The 18,381-nt window shown below is 36.4% G+C and overlaps 1 protein-coding gene across 2 annotated transcripts in view; it reads left to right on the top strand.

Moving 5' to 3' along the window:
* The window catches only part of CDH10 (cadherin 10), a 194,966-nt gene that overhangs the window by 157,996 nt on the left and 18,589 nt on the right, over positions 1-18,381 (top strand). For both annotated transcript variants that reach the window (XM_007534531.3, XM_060191186.1), the window contains exons 6-8: positions 8,049-8,236; positions 10,216-10,469; positions 14,672-14,808. In XM_007534531.3, the coding sequence (XP_007534593.1) occupies positions 8,049-8,236; positions 10,216-10,469; positions 14,672-14,808 (579 nt within the window). The remainder of the gene's footprint in view (positions 1-8,048; positions 8,237-10,215; positions 10,470-14,671; positions 14,809-18,381) is intronic.

Here is an 18,381-nt window from a genome sequence, read left to right as displayed (position 1 = left end):
CCCTGTTTGAAACAAGATGGGGGGCAGGAAGAAAGAGAAGGAAGGAAGGAAGGAAGGAAGGAAGGAAGGAAGGAAGGAAGGAAGGAAAGAAGGGAAAGAAAGAAAGAAAGAAAGAAAAGAAAGAAAAGAAAGAAAGAAAGAAAGAAAGAAAGAAAGAAAGAAAGGAAGGAAGGAAGGAAGGAAGGAAGGGGGCAAGCCTTGGGAGCAGTGGATTCTTCCTGCAGACAGCATGCTTCAGTTCCAGTTAGCAGGAAAAGAAAAAAAAAAAAAGACATGGATAATGGTTAATTTAATTAGCTATCTAGTAGAGATAATATTAGTATTAACCAAGAAATAAAATGAAGTGATTAAATAATTCTGGCTCTATGACCAGAATTACAATGACAAGTTAAAAGCAGACAAATTATCAGAATCAGAGTATTTGCCTAAAATACATGAAATCTCAAAGGAGGTTAATTTAAAATAAAAGTGAGAAAACAAATTCCCAAAGACAATAATCACAGTGCGACAGTGAAAGTTATGAGACAAACATGTTTGTTATTTTGCCCCCTCACGCTCTCACTCTCTTTTAAAGATCAATGATGTGGAAACTTTGTACCATACCTCTGATAATCTCTAGTATCATCAAGAGGATTTTCTATTCAATTGAAATTTAATTTTCATCAAAGTATTAAATCCACAAATATTAAAAAAAAAAAAATCCAGTCCGTCCATTCTCCCTCTACTAAAGCTTTAGTCAGAATGAAAAACAACTTTAAACTATCACTTTCCCCAAAGCCATGCCAATCAGATGCAAAAGACCCAGGGAAGTATTATTTATCTACTTAAGTATTTATTTTATATTCTGAATTTTTTGTTCTTGTTGTTACTGTTGTTAATGTGATTCTTTTATGGAAATTGTTTTTGTTTTGGGGTATTTTGGGTTGTTTTATTTTGTTTTCTTGCTTAAACTCACATGTCTTTATGTTAATAATCAAGATCATAAGACCAATCATTATTAAAATAATGATCAGGAGAAAGACCATGAAAATAGCTCAACGTGTTAGGGCATAAATTTCTGTGCCTTAAGTACTGAGACTGAAGATTGATCTAGGCACTACTTCATGCCAGAGCTGGGTACTGCAGTGGTCTCTCTTTTTTTCTCACTCCTTTCAATCTTTCATAATAAATACATATTGAGAGAGAGAGAGAGAGTGTGTGTGTGTGTGTGTGTAGTTGACTCAGCTGAGAGAACACAGCACTTATATGCTCGGGCCTCCTGGTTCAATCCCTGGTATCAGATGAACTCTGAGATTGTCTTTTTTTCTCTCTTCTCTTCATGAAATACAGAAAACAAATCTGAAATTAAAAAAAGAAAGATAATATGGCAAGTAAATATCACTATTTCTTTAAAATTTTAATGAAAATCTAAAGTTAAAAGAAATTAGTTAACAGTATGATGATATTACTGTTCTTACTGAACAAACTTATATAAAGAATTATGAGCTTAAATTTTTAATGAACTTACTAAATGTTTAAGAAGTAATAAGATTTGAATTTTAATCTATACCACACAGTCATAAACTTTGTCCTATTTTACACAGAGCTCTCCTGATAAATAGGATTATATCAATCTGATATATTGAGTTAGAAAACAAGCCATAATTATATATAATGTAATTAACAAATATATATATTGTATAATAGTTTTAGTGCCATTTTGAATTTTTTATAACTGCTTTCCTTTTCATATTTTATGTGAATCTCAAAGTCTTTTTTCTATCTAAATTATTTTTTTTTTGGCAAATACAAAGTATTTTCTAATTTCTTGTTTAATGCTCTACTTGTTAATTTTAATTTGTCTTTGTATATAAGCATACCTAGTTGAAAACTGCATTTTTTTAGAGTCATTTACTCTGTACCACATGATCAAGTTTTTTACTAACTTTTCAAAGTTTATTCCCCATGTATATACTTGGAACTTGAGTTACATAGAATTTTGTGCTTGCTTTCTTTGTCACATTTTCATGATTATAATTATTTCAGAGGTGGTGTCACTTTTGTGCTAAGTTCTTCCTTAACTATAGCATGACCAGATGGTTGTAAAGACTACTTTCTCTATTTCATTCATAGTTGGCTGACAAAATAACTCACTTGGTTTGTATGCTCCTTTGCCATATGTTTGACCCACACTTGAGCCCAGCATTAGGGCTGGCCAAAAAAAAAAAAAAAAGATACCATACATTGTGTGTCTTAAGTAACAGAAATTTAGTTTCTCATGATTCTGGAAGTTAGAAGTTCAGATTCAAGTCTTTACAAGTATTAGATTCACTTATTTATTTATTTGAAAGAGATAGAAGTTAAGATGGAAGGAAGAGTTAGAGATGTAGAGGGAAAGACACCAGGAGCACTGTTTCACCACCTAAGAAGCTTCCTCTCTGCAGGAGAGCAGGGGTCTGAACCCAGGTCCTTGCTCATGGTAATATTTGTACTCAACCAGATATTCTAATGCCTGGCCTCTGTTTAGATCCTTCCACATTATAACTCCTTGGTTTCCAGGTGGCCATCTTATCCCAGTGCTTATAGCTGTTCTTCTATTTTTGCCTGTATTTTGTTTTAAATTTTTACATAAAATTGTATTAACTGCCAGGCTAGCTTTGCAGGCGGGAGAGAGCCAACCAGGGACTCATGGCTGAGCTGGGACGCAATTCAATCTTTATTGATGAGGACTGCAGTGCAAGCTAGCTATCTCTAATCACAATCTTGTCCTATATATCTCCTGAGGTGGAAGTGTCAGGTCAGAAGAGGATATAGGGGGTGGGGAGAAGGAAAAAGCATGAGAACCAGTGGGGATTAAACCAGTGCAGGCAAAACAGTGATTATGTAAATAGACCACAGCAGCAAGCAATGCAACAGAAGGGGTCTTAGAAGCAGAATTTAGAAGCAGACCAACAATTAACTTCTCACTAGTTTAGAATAATATATAACTTTCAGGAATACCCTTTCAAAACTACGCCCATAAGTCTCACAATGTAAAGCACCAAAGATTTACTTCCAACCTCGTTATCAGATTAATCCTCTTTTCTTGACTTCGCCACCATCCTTCTTTCTTTGATAGCCACCATGTTCTTCTCTGAGTTGGAGTGATTTTACACGAAGCTTGTTCTTTTTTTTTCTTTCATAAATAAGACAAACCAATGATATTTTCACATTCTGACTCACTTTGCTTAGTATGACCACATCAAATTGCATCCATGTTGTTGCAGATAGCAAATTTTAAGTTTTACATAGCTCAGTACTATTCCTTAAGAATATACACTACAACTTTATTATCCAGTCACCTGTCAATGGTCGACGGGCATTTAGTTGGTTTCTATGTTTTGGCTATTGAACTAAAGCTGTCAAAAACAAAGGAGAGTAAATAACTTTGGGGGAGTGAGTCGGGCAGTAGCACAGTAGGATATGCACATGGACCTGAGTAAGGATCCAGGTTCGAGCCGCTGGCTCCCCACCTGCAGGGGAGTCACTTCACAGGTGGTGAAGCAAGTGTGCAGGTGTCTGTCTTTCCTCCTCTCTGTCTTCCCCTCCTCTCTCCATTTCTCTCTGTTCTATCCAACAGTGACGACATCAATAACAATAATAACTACAACAATTAAAAAAAGGGCAACAAAAGGGAAAATAAATAAATAATAATAACTTTGGGGGAAGATGTGAAACTAAGCTCACACACACACACAAAATAATTATCCTGTAAGACATTTTTTAATATTTAAAATAAAAACACTCTATGATAATGGTGATAACATTTCAAGTTGATGAATAAGGAAACGTTAATTCCAAATCACTTTTTCTTATAAGGCCATCAGTCAGATTGGATTAGGCTCTATTCCACTCTCTTCCCTTAACTACTACTACCTATTTAAGTACTTATTTCCAAATATATTTATAACTTGATGTGAGGAATTGTGAGGCTGAGGTTGAACATGGTGTGGGCCACCGATGGAAAAATGGTGCCTGAAAGTACAGCCACCTCATCAGTCTCTCCCACCTTGGGGTTGAACAAGGAGGGCCTTGGCTTACCAGGTTTAGTCCCTGTCAATCTCCCCCACCTCCAGGTTGAGCAGGGGAGGGCCTTGGCTTAACAGGTTTAGTGCCCCTGTCAATCTCCCCTCACCCACATGGACCCCACATCCTCTCTATGTTATCACAACAGTTCACTTCCTTGTTCTCAAAACAGTTGGTCCACTTACCCAACTGTTACTGGAAAGACCCTCACCATTTCCTGTTTCCTGTTCTCCTGACCATATATGGTGTAAACAAGAAACTGTCTCTGAAGACCCCCAGTCGCATCCTCCTCCCTTAATATTCCTGACCATATAAGGCTAGGCCATAGCTGCCCTGTTCTTCCCCCTACCACAACCTATAAAAACCCTTGCTTGCCATACAATAAATGCACTATTCATAGGCAAATAGTGTCCTGGAGTGATCAATGGCTTCCTCTCTTGCTGCGACCCACAGGGACAGACCCCCAGCTTGTACACACCCTTGATACCCTTGGTCTGACCCCTTCAGCCCCCTCCTCTGGTGCGCAACAGAGTGGGTCAGCTGACTTGGTCGGATTGAGAAATGGGGTCCTTATCAGGACTCCCAACAATTTGAGTTACTGGAAGCAGGATGCAGTTGAAATCTCAACATATGTATTTGAGGAAACACACTATAATAGTGCTATTTCTTCTTGTTTCCTGATTATATGAGAATTACAGTAATGATTCTTAATAAAGAGATTTCTTATAGACTATTAAGAGATAAAATGCATGAAGACATTTTATCAACCTTAAAATTACATGTTATATGCTTATTTTCTATTATGCTTATTAATAAGCATAATAAAGTAATAATAAAGAGAAAACCTAAACTTTGTGGAGTTTTGGTCTGTGAAAATATTAAATGCTAAGTACCAACCTCTAGTCATGTTAAGAAATCTGTATTTAAAACCAACCATGTTGTCATTTCTGCATTTGCCCAAATATGTAGGTAAGTGATTAATGTGCAGATAAGAACATCTGTTTTTACAATTAATTCACAGAGTGAACATAAAATGTTTGAATTTAATTACCTTTTCTTTGTTGTCTTTAGCTATTTACCACTCTTAGTTTATTTCAGTTGCAGAGCTGAACATTACAACATTCCCCAAGTCAGTGATAATAGATAGGCAGCCTTTTTCTATTTGTAACGGGGGAAAAAAAAAAAGGCACAAAACAGAAGATAGTCTGTGGAAAAAAATACAAAGATGCCCTTCAGACTGTCAGCATCACAGCACTAAATTCTGACAAACTCCCCTCCATTTCAGAGCAAAACAAGAATTTATTTAAGGCCCTGGTGCACCTGGATATGTTTGCAGCATGAACAACCTCTACTGCTAATGAGATTTATGGTTTAGCACCTGATCATAAACTACATAACACTGACAGATTAATCGACTTGAAGCTTGCTTCTAGTTATAGCACCTTCTTGCTCATAAACCTTAAGTAATTCTTTTTATTGATAATATACATGATAAAATCCAGACCTCTTAGCCAGTCATGCTCTTGTCTGAGTATATCTCCCCCAATGTCTTTTACCTTTAGTCACTACCTTGAAAGATTTTGCATTGAATAGAACTTCTGAAATATTTGTCTGGTAAAGTGTCATTTTTTATGTTTTTTTCTTCTCATGCTATTTCATTCAACTTAAGTGATTTACACACAATCTACATATAATCCAGATGAAATATACTAAATCCAAGAAAATAACATTTTTATGACCTGAATCTCCGTTCCCTCAAGTTTAGATGTTGACATCCCAACCACCTTCTGCCCCCAGCAACCGAAACTATGACTGCATTTAAAGATAAATCTGGGCAGGGATAGATAGCATAATAGTTATATGAAAAGACTCTCATGCCTGAGGCTCCAGGGTATCAAGTTCAATTCCCTGCACCACCATAAGCCAGAGTTGAGTGTGCTCTGGTTAAAAATAAAGACATAAAGAAATAAATAAACTCTAAAGATAAATCCTTAAAGAAGTAGTTGTGTCTGTTTGGGAATCTCAGGACTCCCTGAATAGGGCCCCAGCTTATGGGGTGGCCTGATAGTAACTAAAGAGTCATCATTAAAGTATGCCTTGCCCTTATTCAGTCTCATGCCCATATTCAGCTTTTGCAGTCCTTGCCTTGATAAGGTTAGCTTTGGAATGAGTGAGAAAAGTGTAATATGAAGTAGGTGAGGAGGGTATCAAAGTCAGTATGAACTTCATACTGACTCACTGTAGACTATTGAGTACCTTTGCTTTCAGGTATATATTTTGCCTTAATTTATGGATACATGTGAACCTATGCTCTATGTCAGGGGATCTGGTCTATATCTATGTTTTGCGACTTGATGTCCTGGAGCTCCTATTCCCCAGAGCCCTGCCCCACTAGGGAAAGAGAGAGACAGGCTGGGAATATGGATCGACCAGTCAACACCCATGTTCTGTGGGGAAGCAATTACAGAAGCCAGGCCTTCCACCTTCTGCATCCCACAATGACCTTGGGTCCATACTGCCAGAGGGTTAAAGAATAGGAAAGCTATCAAGGGATGGGATGGGATACGGAATTCTGGTGGTGGAAATTGTGTGGAGTTGGTTTTGTCAGAGTTTCCTTTTTATAAAAAAAAAAAAAAAAAAAAAAAGTGTTATGGTCAAGTGAGGATATTAGCTTGGGACCTAATCCAATTCATTTACATGTTTTTTGTCTTCTAATATTAATCTTATTTTGTACATTCAAATTCTTATGAGTCAACATATAACATTTAGCTTTTAAATTATTTTAATAAAAAAATTATTTATTTGTTTGTTCCATAGAGACAAAGAGAAACTGAGAAGGGAGGGGAAGCCTGTAGCCCTGTTTCACCACTTATTAAGCTTTCCCCCTACAGATGGAGACCAGGGGCTTGAACCCAGGTTCTTATGCACTGCAATGTGTGCACTTAGCCAGGTGTACCACCACCTGGCCCCTAAATTATTTTTACATATGAGAGTTAGTTTCACATGAGACATCAGATAGGGAAAAAAAAAAAAAAAACAGCATTACTAGATTCATGTGATGCTAGAGATAGAACAGGAAACCTCTCGAATATGCCAGTTCAACATTCTACCAGTTGAACCACTTCTTCAAGCATTTGTACTATCTAGTGTATTTTTTGTTTTTTTGCCACCAGGGCTATTGATGGGGTTTAATGTTTACATGACAAATCCACTACTTCCAGCATTCAGTCCCATGCTCCTTTTTTTTTTCTTCCCCTCCAGGGTTATTGCTGCAGCTTGGTGCCTGCACAATGAATCCACTGTTCCTGGAGGCTGTTTTTTTCCCTTTTTGTTGCCCTGGTTGTTTATCGTTGCTATTATTATTGTTGTTGTTATTGCTGTCACTGTTGTTGGATAAAGCAGAGAGAAATCGAGAGAGGAGGGGGAAAGAAAGATAGACACCTGCAGACCTGCCTCATGGCTTGTGAAGTGACCCCCCTGCAGGTGGGGAGCCAGGGACTCGAACTCCCTATGCCTGTCCATGTGCTTTGCGGTCACGTGCCCTTAATCCACTGCGCTATCACCCATCGCCCCCCATTTTAAATAAAGATAGAGAAATTGAGAGGGAAGGGAAAATATAGAGGGACAAAGAGAGGTGCCTGCAGCATTATTTCAGCATTCATGAAACTTCCCCCTGCAGACAGGGGGACCAGGGGACTTGAACTTTGGCCCTTACACATGGTAATGTGTACATTTCACTGGATATGCCACTCTTTTTGTTTTGTTCTGTTTTATTTTGTTTTGCCAGAGCACTGCTCAGCTCTGGCTTATGGTGGTGCATGTGCCTGACACTGGAGCCCCAGGCATGAAATTCTTTTGCTATTGCCCTAGCTGTACCATCTAGTTTTAAGAATGATAATGTTCTCTAACAAAATTTTACCATTGAATGATCTATTGAGATATCTCTTCATAAACTTCTTTATCTCTACCCCCCTCTATCTCATGCTTGTCTTTATTCTTTGCAGACACTATTCATCTTCGTGTTCTTGAATCCTCCCCTGTTGGAACATCCATTGGCAGTGTAAAAGCAACTGATGCTGACACAGGGAGAAATGCTGAAGTCGAATACCGAATCATTGATGGTGATGGAACTGATATGTTTGACATCTTAACAGAGAAGGGCACACAAGAAGGCATCATAACTGTGAAAAAGGTGCACAGCATCAATCTAACTAAGAATTTGCCTATTTAAAGAGTTTCTACTTCTTTATGCTTTACTGAATAATAGCACTAGTGTATTCAAATGTAATTTACATTTGTGTGAGGAACATGGAGTCAAAGGTCTCTGTGGTCATTTTGATCTGGTGCTACTCTTGATTGAAACATGGAATCTGAAATTTTACAAAATGTAAAGGCAAGTTAGTATATCTGTGATTATAATTCTGAGTCCTATTAGGAAAAACCTCACATAATAGCATTTTTTTTCTTTTTTCCTTTTTTAAAAAAGTTTATAGCTACTAATGGCAATATATCATGACAGTTGTAGGCATAAAATGTTGTGTGCCATGTATCCGGTTGTAGGAAGCAATAATTAGTGTTGCTAATAAAAAGAGACAGCATGGATTGGAAGATAATTGTTCACATTTTCCCTTCTGCTACATGAATTAAACTTTTCTACTAGCATATGCTCAATGATAGTTTATAGGTAACTAGAATTTTCTTTGCAGAGTGAGAACCATTAGTATAAGGGGAAAGATATATAAGCATAGTAAAATATAGGCACAATTGAAATGTCCTGATTAACTTGAGCATAATTTCCTAAAGTCCTGGTACACAGCAAGCTATTTATTATTAAATAGTGACTAACAACGAAGAGTACGTTTTCTTGTACTTTGTGACTGGAAAGTTGTACTTCTATGATATAGTGGCTGAGGGAATAAATTAGTAATGCAGTTTTAACAAAACTAGCATTTTAGAGACGTGGACAGGTGAGGGTTTTATTTGATCTTTGTGACAATGAAGACATACGTAGTTTATATTCATGTGTTTTTGTTTCATAAAATAATATAATTGCCAATTTGAATAAAATATTTACCTTTCCTCTTATTTTTCTTTCCTTCTCTCACTCTTTCTGTTTTTTGTTATTGTTTTGCCTTCAGGGTTATTGCTGGGGTTCAGTGCCTGCACTATGAATCCACTGCTCCCGGTTTCCATCACCACTCCCCCATTTAAAAATTGATAGGGCAGAGAGAAATTAAGAAAGGAAAGACAGAGAGGGAGAGAGAAAGATATACACTTGCAGGCCTGCTTTGCTGTTTGTGAAACATCCTCCTTGCAGGTGGGAAGCAGGGACTTGAACCCAGTCCTTGCATGGTTCCTTGCTCATAGTACTATGTGTACCACTGCCCTGCCCCCTATTTATCTTCAGTGTTTTATATAGACTTTAAAGTTGTATATTAGTCATCAAAATGTCAAAATTTACATAGTGTCATTAGTCCATTCAACTTAATAGAAATATAACAACAAGGGGCAGAGTGGGTAACGCATTGGGTTAAGTGCACATAGTACCAAGCGCAAAGACCCAAGTAAGGATCCCTGTCCCAGCCCCCGGATCCCCACCTTTAGGGAAGTGGCTTCACAAGCAGTAAAACATACCTGCAGGTATATTTTTCTCACCCCTCTATCTTCCTGTCCCCTCTCAATTCTCAGTTTCTCTCTACCCTGTCCAATAAAATGGAAAAAATGTGGCCCCCCAAAGAGTAATGGATTTTGAGCAGTAGATTCATAGTGCTGGCACCGAGCCCCAGTTATAAAAAAGAAAGGAGATAAAACAACACATTTTAAAATATAGTTTAATTTTATTTCTAATAAACATTAACAGAAATATATATACATATGTATTATTCACACGCAAGCAATTCGTCAGTCCATTATTATTCTAATATAGTTTTTAATATCCATATATCTTATGTTTTGAAATACTATTTATTGAGAAAGGAAAATCTGAACTAATGTGTAAAGAGTTTTTATTCCTTTTAATTATTTAAAGATAATGAACAATGTAGGCAGTCTATAAAAACGATACATGGATTAAACTTTTCTATTAACATATGCTCAATGATAGTTTAACTTGGACAGTACATATAACCAAAATTCCCTCAATTTAAGAGAACTATTTGTTTCTCTCTATAGCCAATTGACTATGAGAGCCGAAGACTTTACACTCTGAAGGTTGAAGCAGAAAATACCCATGTAGATCCACGTTTTTATTACCTGGGACCATTTAAAGATACAACAATTGTGAAAATTTCCATAGAAGATGTGGATGAACCGCCAGTTTTTAGCAGATCCTCCTACCTCTTTGAGGTTCATGAAGATATTGAAGTAGGCACAATCATTGGCACTGTAATGGCAAGGGACCCTGATTCTGCTTCAAGCCCCATTAGGTAACTATGTTATGCTTAAGATTTGGATAAGGAGAAAAAAAAAATTGAAATTGAAAAATAGACATCAGGAAATTCTGCTTGGTGCATTTAAAATTTCTAAGACTTTCTCCGTAAATTATGTATGCAATTTGTGAATAAAAATGTTTATAAACATTGTCTTTGGATGTTTTAAAGGAGGACCTGTGAATGCTTTATAGTTTGCTTCAGTTGCAGTCATGTCCTTTGGCCTGAAACCTGACATGATAAGGTAGCTAAGGTATCTGGTGTCTTAACACCTATTATCAAGGATACTACTAAAATTATGCTTTTAAGTACAGCTAAATCACTTTATGTTTGCTTTAAGATTAGTATATAATATATGAGTTGAAATGAGATTTATGAGTTAAAAACAACATTGGGACAGGGACCTTTAGAGCCTACCACTAGAGAAATCCAAGTTCGAGTCCCACGTGAAAGCATAATTCACAACAGATGCTGTGGTCTCTCCTGTTTCTCTCTATCTTATATTAAAAGGAAGAAAGGAAAGAAAGAAAGAAAGAAAGAAAGAAAGAAAGAAAGAAAGAAAGAAAGAAAGAAAGAAAGAAAAGTTAGTAAGATAGTTCCCATGGATACTGTCCTGCTTTGTTATGTATATGATTCAAGTCTAAGTACTGCCTTTACAGCTCTGGAGGAAGTTTGGGTACAATGGTTGATTTCCTCTGCTCTCCACCTCTGCTTCTCTCTTTCTATATGAGATAAGTCAGTTTGGAGTAATGAATGGAAAAAAAAAAAAAAAAAGGAATCAAAAAGTTTGACTAGAAAAGTGAAATTACTCAGGTGCAACTAAAAAAAAAAAAAAAAGTTACAAAGAATATAACAATGTTAAGTAGTTATATTAAAACATTACAAACTCTGTGCAAAGAAAGGGAAGGGGGCCAGGCAATGACGTTCACATGCTGACTGAGCTCACATGTTACCATGCTCAAGAATCTGGCCTCAAGTTTCTGGTTACCACTTTCAGGGGCAGGAAGTGGGGTGATGGGAGAACTTCATAAGCAGTGAAGTAATGCTACAACTGTTTCCCTTTCTCCCACCCTACCCCTCCCTCTCTCAATTTTTCTCTGTTCCATCAAATAAAAAAAGAAAGAAAATGTCCATGGAGCACTGGATTCATTGTGCTATGGAACCAAGTTCTAGTAATAACCCTGGTGACTGAAATAAAATAAAATATAAAATAAGAGAGGAAGGAAAGTTGGACTGTGAGTGTTGTAAAGCACTCTGGGGGAGGAGAGGAGTGGAGAGGGTTGAGACCATGTTGGAGTCCTGATGTACATTGATGGAAAAGGGCCTCTATTGGGGGTAAGAGTGGTTTGCAGACACATATCACAGGGAGATGAAATAGTGCCTATGTGTCCATTACTGCATTGTAAATTATGACTCACCAATATGATAATTTAAAAGAAAAGGAAATCCCTTGTGTACTTTTCATCAAAGAAGATATATATATATATATATATATATATATACACACACATATATATATACACACATATATATATGTATATATTTTGTGTATATCTATATATAGTTTGTTGTTGAAAATATAAGAGCATTCCAGATAGATTAATTTATCTTCTCCTATTTTTTTATGGGACATATTTGATAAACTCTATGGAAATGAAAAAAGTATTAACGTTGTCAATAAAAAACTAAAACTCTTCTCCATGTAATATCTGATGTCAGTATGACTGTGAGCTGGTTCATCATGTCATGAGTTCTGGATGTCATTTCAGGCTCACTTTGCTGGCAAGTTGTTCCTGGACCACTCAAGTAGCTGAAATGGTTGTTGAAGACAGTCCACATGCACCTTAACTGTACTTAAAGTTAAAAGTTCAGTAGATCATACTATATGTCCCAGTGAAGAATTACCTTAAATGTATGTTAAGGGGCTTGATGATAGCACACTCAGTAGAGTGAGAATATTATAGTGAACAAGGACCCCATTCACCCTCTGCTCACCACCTGCAGAAAGGAAGTTTCAGGAGTGTTGAACAGTTCTGCCAGTCTCTTTCTGTATCTCTATCCCTCTATTCCCTCTCAGTTGCTTCGTCTTTATTAAAAAAAAAAAAAAGTAATCAACAGCAGTGAATTCACTGCATAGGCACCAAACCCAAGAAATAACCCTCACAGCAATAAAAAATACAAAGCATTAAAACATAAAAAATACAAAACATTAAAACATACATATTGAAATTACTACTTGATACACATGATCTTATTACATATTTTCTTCTATCCACACACAACATTCCAGGTTACATATTGGCAGCAGAAACCCATACATGATGACCATAATATAGTCAAAAGATGATATTGCTTATTCATGGACAGAATCGGTGGACTCAAGTGGTATGTGTGTGTGTGCGTTTATTTTTGGTTTTGTCACAGCTAGGCTTTTACCACGCTGGGCCACATTTTCAGATAGAGAGGAAGGGGAGAAACTCCACAGCACCAAAACTTCCTTTAGTGCTTTAATGATTCCATGTGGTGCAACAGGGACTCAGAATGGGTAGCAAACAACAAAGCAGGCACCCTACAAGAAGAGTTATTTTGTTAGCTCCTATGTAAATGGTTTTATGTAAATTTGATTTTAAAAAATACAAATGAGTATCACTGGCTGCTATTTTTGACAAATTATGTGTGTGTGTGTGTGTGTGTGTGTGTGTGTGTGTGTGTGTGTGTGTGTGTGTGTGTGTCCAGGGATGGATAAGTCATGTAGGCAGCAAGGCCCAGTGATAACCTTAATGGCAAAAGCCAACCAACCAACCAACAAATAACAACAACAACAAAAAAACCACAGACTCTGTCTCCTCATTTCTTCCCCCATCTAGACCCATACATTGTTCTATAAGCCACATACACTGAGGGCATACACTGAGCACAAACATCACTCACCTTAGCACCCCATACCCACATACAACTTCTGCCCCCTCGTAAGTGCTTACTGAGCTGTAGGACTCTGGCCAGTTTATGGAAGACCCTATCTTCATTGCCACTCACTAGCTCCATTTTATACTATACCAACATGACTGATAGGTCTGGTGTTAGGTTTTAAAATGACACCTCTAACAGTTTTTTTTCTTTTATTTTATCAGTGTTTGCCTTAGTGACTTTTTTTTTTTGTATATACACCAATAGTTTCATTTGGTACAAATATAAAAAAGCATTTACCCAATTTTTTTTTTATTTTTAAGAATATCTTTTGTCAGAATGTACACTTTTTATGATGATATATATGGTTAAGAGATTTAATCTCATGACTATTTTATCATGAATCTACTAAACATCACCATAATATGATGGCTTACAACTCAGAGAAAATCATTATCTACAATTTTCCCAAAATGGAAGCAAATACTTTCTGGATAGGGGCTGGGAGGTGGCATAACTGATTGAGCACACATGTTGCAATCCCCGGTCCCCACCTACAGGGAGGAATCTTCACGAGCAGTGAAGCAGTGTTGCAAGTGTCTCTGTTTATCTCCCTCTCTATCTCCCCCTCCCAACTCAATTTATTTGTCCCATCAAATAAATAAATAAATAAATAAATAAATAAAATTTATAGAAATAACTACTTATAATAAATACCCTTGGGAAGTGTTCTTTTGCGTTGGATGCTTGGAGTAATTCATGACAAAAATTTTAACAACCAGGTAAAGTCAGTTGGTAATATCACAACCTGTAATGCTAACAGTTATTTTGAAGACATCAAGTTCTGCTGAATATATATATGTCAATCGATATTGAAATAGTAACAGAAGAAGGTATGTGATTGTAGAACAATGTTTCAATTTGGGAAGGGGTGTGTGTGTGTGTGTGTGTGTGTGTGTGTGTGTGTGTGTGTGTATGTGTGTGTGTGTAATCAATAAAACAGTCTGGGGCAGGGGAGATAGTATGATGGTTATACCTGAGACTGTATATGGTTTCATACCTGAGACTCTCAAATCCCAGGTTCTATCCCCTGCATCACCATAAGCCAAAGCTGAGCAATGCTCTGATAATAAATAGTCTACATGTGAGATCAATATTATATGTCTTCTTGAAGTTATTGGTGACATATATGCATTTCATTTCACTGTTACCTTTTGCACACCATCAGTAATACGTCCATGTGCTTATCTTTGTCATTTATGTTCAGATTTATCTTTGTCATTTATGTTCAGATTCTCCTTGGATCGTCATACTGACTTGGACAGGATCTTTAACATACATTCTGGAAATGGATCTCTCTATATATCAAAGCCACTTGACCGTGAACTATCTCAATGGCACAATCTTACTGTGATAGCTGCTGAAATCAGTAAGATGATCTTTGCATGTTTAGTATATACTTATAGGCTTTATTTTATTTATATTATAATAATTCTCATTGTAAGTGAACAGTAATTTTAATTAAAATTGATGTTAATTGTTACTGTATGTAGTGAGGACTAACTGTGCTAACTACTAATGTTAGTGTATAAAATCATCTAAAATTCAGAACTAGCTGAAAAGATAGTTTGCTGTACAGACATTATGAATTAGAATGTTTGTTAATTTCTGAATATATATATGTATATATAATTTAATTTTAACAACAAACATGTAAGTAGTTCTTACTACTTAATTTCTGCATATAAGGAAGCCAATATGTTGAAAGTAATAGCTAACATTAAGCACTCCATGCAAAGTATTAACCTAAGAATTTTAAAAGGATTTTATCCTACAAATATTCTTATGATCCTCATTTAACATAGAATGATGTCATATTCTCAGGGTTTTAATAAATTGCCCCAACTCGCAATGACAGCAGAAATCAATCTGGAATTTGAAAGCAGTGAGTTTATCTCCATGTCCAATATTAAATTCATTACTCAATTTACAAAATTTAATCCAACTGGAAAGAGTCAGTGTAAGTATTCAAAAACTCACCTGTCACTGAAACATTTTGCAACCCAGAGAGAGACAACTGGTTACAGAGTTTGTGGAACCCTTTGTAAAATGAAAATACCCAACTTCTTATTAAGATGCTATTAAAGAAATTTAACATGGGAAAAACATGTTACATTTACTCCTTTGCAGCTGTAAAAAAAAAAACCAAGTATGTTTTTTTTTTTAAGTGTGAACTCCTATGTGACTGCATATGCCTTTTAAAATAGCCCTGTACACACACACACACACACACACACACCTGTTGATGGTTTCATATTCCTATACTGTGGTCTATTTGGAGTAGAGCAATAGAATTAATTAGGGATTAAATTATGGGGCTAACTAAACTCATCAATCTCAGACCTGAAATACTAAACTGAACTCATATATATGTAGCAAGATCAAATAGTTGAAAGTAACAATCCTTGGATTTGGCAGGCCCACCACTAAGGCTAGTTCAGGAAAGGGTTTCTGAAGGATAGAACTAAACTAGACAGATTATCAAGTAATGAGCCCAAACCTTCAATATGAAAGAATAATATAGGTTTTCTCTTAAAAGTGACTCTGAAGCCTACCTTAAGTTCACCATTGCTTCCTGATATATTTGTGGATGTGCTTTAAAAAGCTAAATGAAGGTTTGGCATAATAGCTCGCTTAAACAGTGTGCTGCTTTGCCATGTGTGTGATCGAGTTCAAGCCCAGTCACCACCACAATGAAGGGAGTTTTGATGTTCCAGTTACTTTCACTCTGCCTTTATCTAAAAAGGAAAAAAGCTAAGCGAACATTTTGTTGTTTGTTTTATTTTGCTTTCATTTCTTCCAAGGAATATTTTATCTTCATATCACATGTTTAGATATAGGCAAGAGCATCCAGTTTTAGGACTCCAGAATCACGCTTACACTCTCTGCCGGATTCAAGTTTCTTTTCGAGTCAGATGAACTAAGAATTGCATTTTCCATTTCAGCTACTCTGAGAAATACTTGAATGTCTAAAGCTAGTTGAAGTAATTACGGTTCTGTTAAAAGCTAAGCCAATTATGTCCTTTTTAAGAACTTAACCTCTTTGTGTGTGCATTCGTGTGTGTGTGTGTGTGTGTGTGTGCGTGTGCGTGTGCGCACACGCACACGCACACGCACACACACACACACACACACACACACACACACACACACTTAAATAAAATCAATCTGTATAACTAAAGGAAATAACTACCTGCCAAACCACAAATAGTCAGGGGCCCATTATGCTGTTCTGGGTTTTCAGAGGGGTTAGAATTAAAGGCAAACAGTATATAAGGATTTGTTTTTACTAGATTTTGAACACTAAGTCTGAGGTATACATGTCATAAACCATGCCTGCAGCAAGGCAAAATGACATATAATGTACTTCTTAGCAGTGTCTCTAGGCCACATCTCTAACAATTTAGTCCAGCATTCCTCAGTAGTGAATCACATCAAATGACAGGTTCTACTCCAAGTAATTATTTAGCATTGTTGTATCAGGAAAAAAAAGTCTCGGTTTCTTCAAAATATTGTGTTATTTGGAGAATAAAGTACATAACATTAACGTCACTTAATGTTTAAAGTCACTTAAAATGAGTTGGAAAAAACAATGTGGTCCTCTAATCCTATCTGAAAACTTAACTCTAACCATTATAACAGATTATAAACAGGGTAGAAACTTTATTGTTAAAAGTTTCTATTTTCTATAACTACCTCTTCATAAATGGAAATTCTTACGATAATTAAGTACAAGAGACAGTTCTTTCTTAAGCCTGGGGTTTCTAGATAATGATTTTAATCTTTCTTCCTGTAGAAATGGAAAAACCTGTGGATACTTCGGAATGGTTTTACCTTAGCACAGGCACTTTCTGAGACGCTAGTGCTGATAGATTCTTTTCACAGGAATGTTTCCCTGGGTGATTGTGAGCAAGACTCAGGTGGTGAATACATGCTGGTTACTATTTAGTAGGATGTGTCCTATGAATGCTTTATATTTTTATTCATACACAGGCTGCAGCATCTGCCAGTAGGAAGATTAGTGTAAGCTTTGTGTTTTTGAATAAGTGTATCCAGGCCCGATGCTTTGCAAAGTGCTTTATCCCTGTGGATTTTGCTTTTGATTTGAAGAGGCCTCAGGCTATTTGTAAAGAGACTGGTGAATCTTCATATTGTGTTTAGGAAAGGACTGACAGTGCAATTTTTTTTTTTTTAAGATATGAAAGTTTTCTGTCTCTCTTGGCTTCTGTGGCATAGGTAGAAACTGAATTGCTGCTAATAAAACAACTATTTTCATGTCAACAACTAATATTGATAGAAAGTATTTTGCTTATGCCCACTAACAGTACTAGTAAGCTAAAGAACAAATTCTAGGAAATATGCCAAAATCATACTAGTCCCTCTTCTCCACAGCAAAGAAACTAGGTAGTTGAGATCTCATTTGAAACAGGACACTAGAAAATGGTTAGGGTGGTCCGGGTGGTGGCACAGTGAATAATGCACTGGACTCTTAACCATAAGGTCCCAAGTTCAACCCCTGGCAGCACATGTACCAGAGTGATGTTTGGTTCTTTCTCTCTCCTTCTGCCTTTCTCATGAATAAATATAAATTCTTATTAAAAAAAAAAGAAAGGAAGGAAGAAAATGGCTTAGGAACAAGGAAGGCGGGAAAACACAAAATAACCATTTTCTCCTTTCTCTACCTCCAGATTTACTGTTCTTCAGACACAAATGTAGGAAAACAAGTTGACACGTTTCTATCATGCTTGTAAAGACAGCATAAGCTCTTAAGTTTGAATATGAATGGTGATGAAAGTGCTAGCAGAGATCCTAATAATAATAGTCAAAACTCAGAGTGCATTCTCACAAAGTGAGAATTTGATAAGATTTTTTTTCATGCAATAACTCACCTAATTTTTCAAATAAGTTGTTGAGATCGAAAGTTCTTTTTTTATTGTCGTAA

This window comes from Erinaceus europaeus, chromosome 5 (assembly GCF_950295315.1).
Source record: "Erinaceus europaeus chromosome 5, mEriEur2.1, whole genome shotgun sequence".
In the NCBI taxonomy this organism is placed as follows: domain Eukaryota; kingdom Metazoa; phylum Chordata; class Mammalia; order Eulipotyphla; family Erinaceidae; genus Erinaceus; species Erinaceus europaeus.
Note: the sequence above shows the minus strand (reverse complement) of the source record. Positions and strands in the feature narration are given on the sequence as shown.